Genomic DNA, 12,369 nt, shown 5'->3' with positions numbered 1-12,369 from the left:
TCTCTTTATTTTATTTTGGATTCTTCTTGACAAAAATTGCAATATCTTGCCATCATTTAGTAATTTGTGTTTATCATTTTTCTTCAATGAAATTCATTTAATGCTGAGAGCTACAGAAATATTTTTAGGCAGAATCTGGGTTCATGTTTGTTCCATATTTTAAATATTGCACATCTGACAAAATTATTTTTAAAATATACATTAACCTTAGCTTTTAGTATACCATAAATACCCATGCCCTCCAAATCTCAGATCATGTTCTTCTAATAGCAAAAGCCCTCTGTTTATCAGCAACGCCCACTCTTTCCATCCAAACTATAAATGGCAACCTACAAAATATAATTTCAATTCAATTAACCCCAGTCTTCCTTTTTGTTTTTTGCATCTAGTAACGCCTTATATCTAACTCATGATTATTCTCTTGCCACACAAATTTAGATATATCTTTCCATATAATTGATATACAATGTCCAAATCGATATTGTCCTACTATAGCACTGAGTCATGTTAATTGTAGACATTCGCTGCAGCAATGACATTTGTGTTCTTATCTCTTCATAGTTCTGTTAACATCTTTGCCTTCTGTTTGTTATCCTTAAAACCGGCCAATGCATCAATTCTTTTAGAGCTACAGTGGCTTAATGATGCTGGAGATGGTCTCCGGTCCAGCTGTTCGAGCCCTAGCATTGTGTGGTGGAGTGAACTCCTGTCAGTTGCCTCAGCTTCTGTCCATCTAATTGTTTTAAAGCATTGTTCTTTCAAACGATTAGGTGCCAATAGGTACCACTTTAGTTGGTGTTTTGTGCAGTCAGTTTGGTCGCCTGGCTAATGTAACAATGCCAACGAGTTCTTTTAGCTGCCATCTACAAAACATCTTCACTTAATTTCAAGTCTCTTAATTTTTTTTACTCCCATAATCCTCTCATCCTGTCTAATGTCTCTATTCAATTTTGGGAACCAAACTCAACAGAAGAGGGGACAGTAGACAACCCTGCCTTCTTCCTTTTGGTATTGCATATGTTTTTGTTAGATGTACTGTATTTTTTGGAGTATAAGATGCACGTTAGTTTTTGGGGAGGAAAATAGGGAAAAGAATCTGCTTACCAGATATTCATCTGACTAGCATTCTTAGTCTGGTCAGTTTCAGAACATTATTTTATCCCTGGTTAGGACTTTTAAAAAAACTTATTTGGAGAGAGTAACAATGAAAGATCTTACAAGCCAGTAAGAGCTGGGAACATTGTTAGCACCTGGTTAGGACTGGAAAGAAACATGTGGAGCAAGTTAGAGCAATGAAAAAACCTACAAAGACTTAGGGCTTGGAAAACATTCTTAGCAGAGAGTAACAATTAAAGATCTTACAAGCCGGTAAGAGCTGGGAACATTGTTAGCACCTGGTTAGGACTGGAAAGAAACATTTCGGAGCAAGTAGAACAATTTTAAAAACCTACAAAGACAGGGTTTGGAAAATATTATTCACAGAGAGTAACAGTGAAAGAGCTTGCAAATGGGTAAGAGCTGGGAACATCATTATCACCTGGTTAGGGCTGGAAAGAAACTTACTTGTAGCAAGTTACAGTAATAAAAAAACCTCAGCAAAGTCTTAGAGCTTGGAAAACATTCTTCGCAGAGAGTAACAATGAAAGATCTTACAGTCAGTAAGAGCTGGGAACATTGTTAGCACCTGGTTAGGGCTGGAAAGAAACATGTGGAGCAAGTTAGAGCAATGAAAAAACCTACAAAGACTTAGGGCTTGGAAAACATTCTTAGCAGAGAGTAACAATTAAAGATCTTACAAGCCGGTAAGAGCTGGGAACATTGTTAGCACCTGGTTAGGACTGGAAAGAAACATTTCGGAGCAAGTAGAACAATTTTAAAAACCTACAAAGACAGGGTTTGGAAAATATTATTCACAGAGAGTAACAGTGAAAGAGCTTGCAAACGGGTAAGAGCTGGGAACATCATTATCACCTGGTTAGGGCTGGAAAGAAACTTACTTGTAGCAAGTTACAGTAATAAAAAAACCTCAGCAAAGTCTTAGAGCTTGGAAAACATTCTTCGCAGAGAGTAACAATGAAAGATCTTACAAGTCAGTAAGAGCTGGGAACATTGTTAGCACCTGGTTAGGGCTGGAAAGAAACATGTGGAGCAAGTTAGAGCAATGAAAAAACCTACAAAGACTTAGGGCTCGGAAAACATTCTTAGCAGAGAGTAACAATTAAAGATCTTACAAGCCGGTAAGAGCTGGGAACATTGTTAGCACCTGGTTAGGACTGGAATGAAACATTTCGGAGCAAGTAGAACAATTTTAAAAACCTACAAAGACAGGGTTTGGAAAATATTATTCACAGAGAGTAACAGTGAAAGAGCTTGCAAACGGGTAAGAGCTGGGAACATCATTATCACCTGGTTAGGGCTGGAAAGAAACTTACTTGTAGCAAGTTACAGTAATAAAAAACCCTCAGCAAAGTCTTAGAGCTTGGAAAACATTCTTCGCAGACAGTAACAATGAAAGAACCTGCAAGATAAGAGCTGGGAAGATCGTTAGCACCTAGTTAGGGCTGGGGGGAAAAAGCTTCAAAAGAAGCTGCATTCAGAGTATTAAAACACACCTGAATTTTCAGCCTCTTTTAGGGAGGAAAAAGATGCATCTTATACTCTGAAAAATACGGTACTTTAACAATAATTTTTCAAGGTATAAATCTGCTTTACTCATTCCATGAAATTCTCTCAAATTCAGGAATCTACTTCAAAAGTAGATTTCCTCTACTTAGAAGTTAATAGGGATTTCTTCTAGGGACAATTACACCTGTCCTGGGGTGGCATACAAATCCAATAAATTATTATTATTATTATTATTATTATTATTATTATTATTATTATTATCATCAATCTTCCAATTTTGTATTAAAATGTTGCAGGACTTGATCCATTGTCTTCTTTCTCACAAAAATGGACAAAAATATCCCTTGGAACCTTTCTTATTCTTAAAAAACATGAATTTATTCTATAAACTATTTATCTCACCTTTGTGTCTTCATCTATTTTCCCCCCCAAAGCTGTGAATTCGGAATCAGTGACTCAGGCAGTTTTTTGCCAAGTTGATCAAACACTTTTGAATTAAATCTAATGTAATTGCTTTCTCTGAAGGCTGTTTACAAAACTCTTTTTAGTCATGCAGTCTTTTGAGTCATCACTGTAATAATCCAAGAGTGAAAGGTTGAAACAAAGAAAAAAGAAAACAAAAGCTTGTCCTTTGGTCCCTTTTATGCTATAATTTCAAGTCCACATTGCATCTATATCTGCATCGTTTTGTTTGTTTGTTTATTTAGCATATAGCAAATACATGGACTTATAGTTCAGATGTTACTGTCCAAGATGGATGAATTCAGAGTGTGATGGACCCTACGTGGAAAGGCTGAAAGGACTTGCATGATGGTAGTTGGGTGTCTTTCACTCTTGGGGCTTTAGAAGGCCCGTTTTGTTTACCCATTGCCATATATTTAGAGAGCCAGAAGTTCTACAAAGATATCTTGAGTGCCAGCTGTCATTAACTGTCAATTCTTCAATGTAGTCTGGCATGCATGGTTACCATCAGGAACCCAGACACATTACTTTTATCTTTTGTATCATAAATTCCACCCATTGTCTACATTCTCCAGTAGCAAGCAAAAAACATTCCCATGGAAGAGCAGAGTTAATTGCCTTATTCAATTACTGTATAGTGTCTCCAGTACAGGTTTGTTAAACAATCTTTTAAAAAATAGCAAACCACCTGTGTTTTAAGCTTCCTGAGATCACCTCTCGTTAAGATTTTTGCCAAATGTTCTTCCTACTTTAAATCTTCAATTTTTCTTTTAATTTTGTAACCCTGAAAGAATGAAACTCACTAAGAGGAGTTGTTATCTGTCCTAAAAGAAAATCTTGTTCTGTAAGATAATAATAATAATAATAATAATAATAATAATAATAATAATAATAATAATTTATTAGATTTATAATTCCAAATGTGGCTAAGAAATTAGGATCAGGTGATTTATTGTTAGTCAAGGCTAGATTGCAACTGTGAATTTAGATAAAATCCTGCAACTCTAGGGTGTTCAACTAGTGAGTGAACCACAATATTTTTGTTCCTGCAGTTTATTTACAGGGAGTGGCTGTCCAGAGAGGAAGTGGGTTATTTCACGATCTCTTCTTTGTTCTGAAAGATTTTAGTATCCAGCACTGGTTTCCTGGACGCCAATCTTACTATGATGCTATTTTTGTTTCATCAAAAATGACCTGATCACCATTAATCCTTAGCGAAAACTCTGGATGAGGGTTTTATTCAACAAAATCCCAAGGAAGAAAAATTTCAATGGGTCACCGTTTTGGGACTGTTGTTTATAATTTCATTTCCATTCCCTTTATTTTCCTTCATGATGATGGTGGTGACTTGCTTTGAAGTTTCTAGTTTTATTGATACAATTTATTAATTTTTTAAATATAAATTGTCTTTTGTTTATTGATTTAACCTAATAGAGTTATTGTAAAGCAATTTACTGGTTGTTTTTCTAAAACCTTTTTCCATACTGGGGAAGAGATTCTAGCTCAGGCCACATTTCCTTAGAGAAATATGAATCTTCCTTACAATCTTCTAATTTGCTTCCCCGGTGATGATTCTCACAGATAAATGCTTTGACATATGTTATATGCCTTATTGTATTTAAAATAGGATTTGAACATAATGATTTTCCTAGCCAGATTCAAGAAAAAACTCTACCATCACAATCACATTTACATCTTTTTTCTCTTTTGCACAGCCGCTCTGAGTCCTCAGAGAGGAGCGGCATACAAATCTGTTCTGCTGGCGTGTCCCAACCGCCTGTAATTACATGGTAATTAGTCCAGGAAGACACACACCACACGATAAAAGGAAAACCCAAAAGTTTTTATAAACAGAAAAACAGAAATAGCTCCCTTTTTAAATGTCAAAGGGATTTTCTGATACACACAAGGCACAGGTTAAATGCAGTCAAATTGCTCACCCAATAACTGGGAAATTGAGTCCAATTCTAAAGTCCAGAGAGTCCACACACAATCTTGAACAGCACAAAAGCCACGATCTTGACAAAACAATGAATCAGATAAACTGCCATGAGGCTAAAACACCAGGTTGCACTTTTATCTGTAGCACTAATTACAGCAGCCCCACCCAGCCACAGGTGGCCTCATTTTCTCTTGTAACAATCCTTCAGTTGTTGTCTCCTATGCATCACTCTACGCATGCGTGGATGTGTCATTAATTCTTGTTCAGAATCCAAGGATGATACAGATGATCTCCTCCAGGGCTGTCTGCCAAACTCCCCTCTTCCCTGTCACTCACGCTTCCTTGGTCAGATGAGGCTTTGTCGGCAGATTCCATCAGGAACAAAACAGCCCTGCGGCATGTGGATGTTTTCCCCACATCCACCTGCACATTCCTTAGGGCAGGAGCTGGGCCAGAGCTAACCACAACACAAATCTAATAAATTATTATTATTATTATTTTATCTGTACAATCAAGGGTCTGTGGTGTATGTTAATAGTAAATGGCTAGGGAGAAATCCTTGCGTTGCCTTTAAATTGATATACTAGCCAGTGTTTCTGTCAACTACAGGAAAAGTTTGGTACCTAGCCATTTTATGTTAACTTATACAATCATTTCAATATAAAAGGCATATAGATTTTAGATTCAAATCATGTTTATCTGTAATTCAAGTCATATCTGAAAATGCTACTTTTAAAAAAATGGTTATATGATATTTCTGCTTTTCAGTCAGCTGTTAGGCCACATATATGTAGCACTAATTCTGCATGGCTAATTTACCTCTATGGTAGATCAGAAGCAAACTGAATCTAAGCACACCTTAAAGCGAGGTTATTTTTGTGCATGCTGGTGTTAACATTGAAAGCAATAATAAGGAATAATAGCTTTGCATGCCTCTGGCTGTACACTAAATTATGTTCAAACATATTAGGTATGGATGTTTTAAAAAAAATTAAACCCAGACCTGAAAATGAAATAAATAGCAACTGAAATAGCTAGTGGCTTCATTTTTTATTGTTTATTTTTCCTTTGGAAGTAAATTGCTTATTTTTCTTTTATGCATTAATATACCTTATTGGGTGGATTGATTATGTTTTATTTTGCTCCTTAGGCCCTAATAGCCCTCCTTCTATGCATGTCTATGGGGGATTAAGTAACAAAATATGTATTGTGACATTGCAACACAAATTTTGTGCAAAAGTCTGGATTTAGCAGATGACTCTGCTTTCCCTATTTTCTCACACCACAAACCCAGAGATAATTGTATCTATGGGACAATAACAGTGCAAGGATAAGCAAGGATGCCTCTTACAGGCCTGCTTTGAAACATTTGCTATCACAATCTACCAGTTCTTGTTCTAAACATTCTTCAGAATATTCTAGTTCAGTAAATAAAATCTAATTAAGTTGTATTGCAATCACAGCCTTACAGGTCAACAATAACTTAGGCTATTTACAATTCTTGGAGAATGAATTACATCTAGCATATTAAGATATGCTTCTACAAATACTTGCATAACAGTTTCTTCAGTTATTGGCAGCTACATTTTAATTACACAGGTACAAGCTTCAAATGGTTTTTTATAGTTTGATTTCAACAGATGCAATTTTGATTGAATATTAATTTTATATTACATTTTCATATTTAATTTTGATCCATGTGATTTTTGTTTGAACCAAAGAGATTCATTTCCATGATCTAATTACTATATGCTGGGCATTTTAATTTGCTAGAGTAAATTTGCTTTAATCATCTAAAAACCTTAATATAATTAGAATGACAATTTACATTTCTTAATGATGCTAGCAACAGCTAATTGAAAATATGAAGATGCTTATAGATTTTAATTTTAAGTCTATCTTTGTATGACATTTTTCTATCCTAAACTTTATTAGCACTTGTCTTTTTTTATAAGGTTACAAAAAGTGCCATAATTGAATTGGAAAAGTTATATGAATTGTCACAAATTCTACTGCTGAAGAAGCAAATAACTTTTTCAACAAAACAGCAAGAGCAGTTAGACTTACAGTATATACTAGTATACTGCTTCATGATTTACAACAATCTCTGAGTGATTTATAGAGCTAGCATATTGCCCTGAATCATCTCAGTCCTCATTTTATTGACCTCGGAAGGATGAAGGGTTGAATCAACCTTGAGCCGGTCACTATTGAATTCCTGACAGTGAGCAGTAACTTTGCTCAAAATACTGCATTCTAATCACTGCGCCCTGATGGCCTGAGAAAATGAGGAGACAATACAGAAATCCAATACTTCATGGTAATTCTTTTATGCATATGTAGATGATCTTTGCAATCCGGTTGTATTTGAGAATATTACCTTTTCATCTCTGAATTTTCCTTCCACCAAGGAAATAGAAATGTAAAATTACTTCTCAATTCAAGCTATATATTATATCAATCAGAAGGTTACTTTTTACTATGAATATGAGAAATGCATTATATTTTCTTATATTAGCAAGCCTCTTAATTAACTTATTGGTAAAATAAATGATTAAAATATTTTAGAACACTACCATCATTTTATGTCATTGAGACTGAAACATGTTTTAGAAAGTAGTGCTTTATAAACGTATGAGTTCCATGCAACAGTCAAGGTAAGCTTTTTTCCTAGGGTTACATCTAAGTACATGTGTAAATTTCATGGTATAGAAGCAGACGTTAATCACTGGGAAAGCCAGTTGGATGTAGTGATTCAGACACTGAGCTTGAAACCAGGCAAGGTGAATAATAGTTCTTGCCTTGTCACAAAGTCAGCTGGGTAGCCTTGGGACAATCACTGTGTCTCAGCCCTAGGTAGGAAACAATGGCAAATCACTTCTCATTTTTCCAGGCAATCACCAGGTGATTTAACAATGAAGTGTTAGAATGTTGAAAATCCAAAATCTTGCCCTTTTTGTGCCCAAGAAAGTTTGAAAAACTCTGGGCAGTCTGGAGAAAGGATATAGATTAGATTAGATTAGATTAGATTAGATTTATTGGATTTATATGCTGCCCCTCTCCGCAGACTCGGAGCGGCTCACAACAATGGCAAAAACAGTACATAGTAACAAATCTAATATTTAGCAATCTAATTTACAGTTTTAAGTTAAAAAGTCCATAAAAGCAACCCCAATATATATAAAAAACAAGCACACAAGCAATCATACACCAAAACTACATGGGCAAGGGGGAGATGTTTCAATTCCCCCATGCCTGATGGCAGAGGTGGGTTTTAAGGAGTTTAAAAAAGGCAAGGAGCGTGGGGGCAATCCTAATCTCTGGTGGGAGCTGGTTCCAGAGGATCGGAGCCACCACAGAGAAGGCTCTTCCCCTGGGTCCTGCCAGACGACACTGTTTAATTGATGGGACCTGGAGAAGGCCAACTCTGTGGGACCTAACCGGTCACTGGGATTCGTGCGGCAGAAGGCGGTCCTGGAGATATTCTGGTCCGGTGCCATGAAGGGCTTTATAGGTCATAACCAAAACCAAGGGGTTTTTCAGAGGTCTTCATAATACCTCCATAACAGTCCAACTAATCCTGTTACATAAACATTTCTAACCAGAACAAGAAAAACTAGAGTTTTCATCTTCTCCTCTGCCCTTTTCAAGTTACAGCACACATTTCAAAAGATGCATTTTTATTACTATGTCAGATACATAATTAAGATAGATGTTTATGTCAGAGCCACTTCGCCAAGACACATTATTTATTTATTTATTTATTTATTCATATGTCCTCTCACAATCTCATGGCAGTGAGTTAAAACAGCAAGAATCTCACAAACTACATTGTCTGAACTTAAAACAATAATCTCAATTTATAGCAAACGTTTTTAATCAACAGATCTCATCTCTGGTCCTTTGGGGTCTACTTCTAGCTGCCTATCTAGCTCCATGGGTCATTGCTATTGTTTAAGATGAATATTGGCCATGTCATGAAGCTAATATATGGCCATGTATTTAATTTCCTTTTTGCCCACAACTTTGGTTATGTCAGTTGCTATTGCCTTCCTTTCAAGCTAGTGATGGATAATCAAGGCTAAAGAATAATGTGCATTGCTAGAGCAGAGGCATGAATGTGCTCTGTGCCTTTCTAAGATGGGAAGAGAGAGAAAAAAATCCATTCAGGTTGTTTTGCTTAAGGGGCACTTCTCTCACAACAGAAGAAACAAATGTCAAAATAAATTAGATTATCTAGTGTTTTCTCCGTGATAGAGAAGATAGTCCTTCTGTTCATTTCTGATTGTATCAAATCTTTTGGGGAATGATGAATCTCAGTCATACCAGTATTCTATTTGTAGCCTACATGTGCTAGTACTGATAATAGTTCTGGAGACCTCACCTACAAAAAGATATTGACAAAATTGAACGGGTCCAAAGACGGGCTACAAGAATGGTGGAAGGTCTGAAGCATAAAACGTATCAGGAAAGACTTAATGAACTCAATCTGTATAGTCTGGAAGACAGAAGGAAAAGGGGGGACATGATCGAAACATTTAAATATGTTAAAGGGTTAAATAGGGTTCAGGAGGGAAGTGTTTTTAACAGGAAAGTGAACACAAGAACAAGGGGACACAATCTGAAGTTAGTTGGGGGAAAGATCAAAGGCAACATGAGAAAGTATTATTTTACTGAAAGAGTAGTAGATGCTTGGAACAAACTTCCAGCAGACGTGGTTGGTAAATCCACAGTAACTGAATTTAAACATGCCTGGGATAAACATATATCCATCCTAAGATAAAATACAGGAAATAGTATAAGGGCAGACTAGATGGACCATGGGGTCTTTTTCTGCCGTCAGTCTTCTATGTTTCTATGTTTCTATTATTTACTATTATAATAATTCTATTATTTCCCTGTTAATATATAATTTTGCCCAATAATTCAATTTTTACATACTGTAGTTCCAGGGCCTTGTGATCCTGAAGATTTAATCGATGGAATCATATTTGCTGCCAATTATCTTGGCTCTACTCAACTCCTTTCGGACAAAACTCCATCCAAGAATGTGAGAATGATGCAGGCTCAGGAAGCGGTGAGCCGAATTAAGGTGAAAACCAGTCACTCTCTTGATGTCTGAGTTGCAACTGTGAATAATCCATACTTTATCTCTTTACTAAACCATAGTCTGGAACTGGTTCCGTCATTAAAATGACATGTTTTTTTTTATTTTTATGCATAGTTTGCTTTCATAATTTGTAGATTAATATTTTGTTATAATTCAGTCCAGTAGGCAACTAATGCATTCAAATAAAATTATCTTCCCTTTATCCAGAATGCTAATCTGAAAGGGGAATACAGTGATCCCCCGCTCGTTGCGAGGGTTCCGTTCCAGGACCCCCCGCAACGAGCGGGTTTTCGCGAAGTAGCGCTGCGGAAGTAAAAACACCATCTGCACATGCGCAGATGGTGTTTTTACTTCCACCGCCCTTCGCCCGCCCACCCCGTTGCTCGCGCCTGGGGTTTCCCCGCGCGCGCGCCTGCCCGCCCACACCATTGCTGGGGCCGCTTCCCAGCTGGGAAGCGAAGCTGGGGTCCCCGCGCGCGCGCCCGCCCACGCTACGAGCGGCATTTCACCTTCCCTCCCAGGCAAAAAGATGCCGGCATTCTGGGTTGATGGGGTCGGACTTCCCAGGCGGAAGGCGTGCCCCTCTCCCCGCATCTTTTTGCCTGGGAGGGAAAGTGAAATGCCGCTCGTAGCAGCTGCTAGAGCCGCCGACATTTCACTTTCCCTCCCAGGCAAAAAGATGCCGGGGAGAGGGGCACGCCTTCCGCCTGGGAAGTCCGGCCCCATCATCCCAGAATGCCGGCATCTTTTTGCCTGGGAGGCAAAGTGAAATGCCGGCGGCTCTAGCAGCTGCTACGAGCGGCATTTCACTTTCCCTCCCAGGCAAAAAGATGCCGGCATTCTGGGTTGATGGGGTCGGACTTCCCAGGCGGAAGGCGTGCCCCTCTCCCCGCATCTTTTTGCCTGGGAGGGAAAGTGAAATGCCGTTCGTAGCAGCTGCTAGAGCCGCCGACATTTCACTTTCCCTCCCAGGCAAAAAGATGCCGGGGAGAGGGGCACGCCTTCCGCCTGGGAAGTCCGGCCCCATCATCCCAGAATGCCGGCATCTTTTTGCCTGGGAGGCAAAGTGAAATGCCAGCGGCTCTAGCAGCTGCTACGAGCGGCATTTCACTTTCCCTCCCAGGCAAAAAGATGCCGGCATTCTGGGTTGATGGGGTCGGACTTCCCAGGCGGAAGGCGTGCCCCTCTCCCCGCATCTTTTTGCCTGGGAGGGAAAGTGAAATGCCGCTCGTAGCAGCTGCTAGAGCCGCCGACATTTCACTTTCCCTCCCAGGCAAAAAGATGCCGGGGAGAGGGGCACGCCTTCCGCCTGGGAAGTCCGGCCCCATCATCCCAGAATGCCGGCATCTTTTTGCCTGGGAGGCAAAGTGAAATGCCGGCGGCTCTAGCAGCTGCTACGAGCGGCATTTCACTTTCCCTCCCAGGCAAAAAGATGCCGGGGAGAGGGGCACGCCTTTGGCTGCGGGGAGAGAAGTAGGACTTTCCTAACTCCCTCCCCCCGCAGCCAAAACTCAAAGCCTGTCTCTTTTTTTTCTTGCGGCGAGCCCAAGCCGTTCCCCTCTCGACCGCAGCCGAGCTTCCCTCGGCTCCCTTTGGCCCCGTTGCCTCCTCCCCGCCTGCCTTTCCTCGCCAAGCGCACGAAAAAAAAGAGAGAAGGCTTCTACCAGAAGCCGGGAACGGCGGGCAGGGGCATGAAGGATCTCTTGCGGGGGGAAAGCCGCTAGCCAGCTTTCGGAGCTCCTCCGCCATCACCCGCTTCTGGTAGAAGCCTTCTCTCTTTTTTTTCGTGCGCTTGGCGAGGAAAGGCAGGCGGGGAGGAGGCGACGGGGCCAAAGGGGGCCGAGGGAAGCTCGGCTGCGGTCGAGAGAGAAACGGCTTGGGCTCGCCGCAAGAAAAAAAAGAGACAGGCTTTTAGTTTTGGCTGCGGGGGGAGGGAATCCCGCCGCAAGGTAAGCTTCGGGGCGGGGCGGGCGGGGCCCTTTTGTGCCAGTCGGGGAGGCGGTGGCGGCTGCAGCAGAGGCGGGCGGGGGAGGCCGGCCTGCCGGAGGGGCGATGCGGGCGGCGGAGACAGGTGAGGTCCCGGCCGCCCCCCGCCCACTTGGCCCCAGACCGGTGCAGCAGGAAAGGGACGGAGAAGGCTCACTGGCAGCCCTTGCCCATCGCCGCGCCTTCGCTTCCCCCCCTCCCCCGCTGGATCCAGCAGCGTGCTGAGGGGAATTGCCGTGGACTG

The 12,369-nt window shown here is 40.4% G+C and overlaps 1 protein-coding gene across 2 annotated transcripts in view; it reads left to right on the top strand.

Annotated features, from left to right (window-relative positions):
- APBA1 (amyloid beta precursor protein binding family A member 1) overlaps positions 1–12,369 on the top strand; it is a 106,213-nt gene that overhangs the window by 75,573 nt on the left and 18,271 nt on the right. For both annotated transcript variants that reach the window (XM_070742642.1, XM_070742641.1), the window contains exon 5: positions 9,976–10,121. In XM_070742642.1, coding sequence (XP_070598743.1) covers positions 9,976–10,121 — 146 coding nt within the window. The remainder of the gene's footprint in view (positions 1–9,975; positions 10,122–12,369) is intronic.

This window comes from Erythrolamprus reginae, chromosome 2 (genome assembly GCF_031021105.1).
Source record: "Erythrolamprus reginae isolate rEryReg1 chromosome 2, rEryReg1.hap1, whole genome shotgun sequence".
Classification (NCBI taxonomy): Eukaryota; Metazoa; Chordata; class Lepidosauria; order Squamata; family Dipsadidae; genus Erythrolamprus; species Erythrolamprus reginae.
The sequence above is the reverse complement of the archived record's forward strand: the minus strand, read 5'-3'. Positions and strand labels throughout refer to the sequence as shown.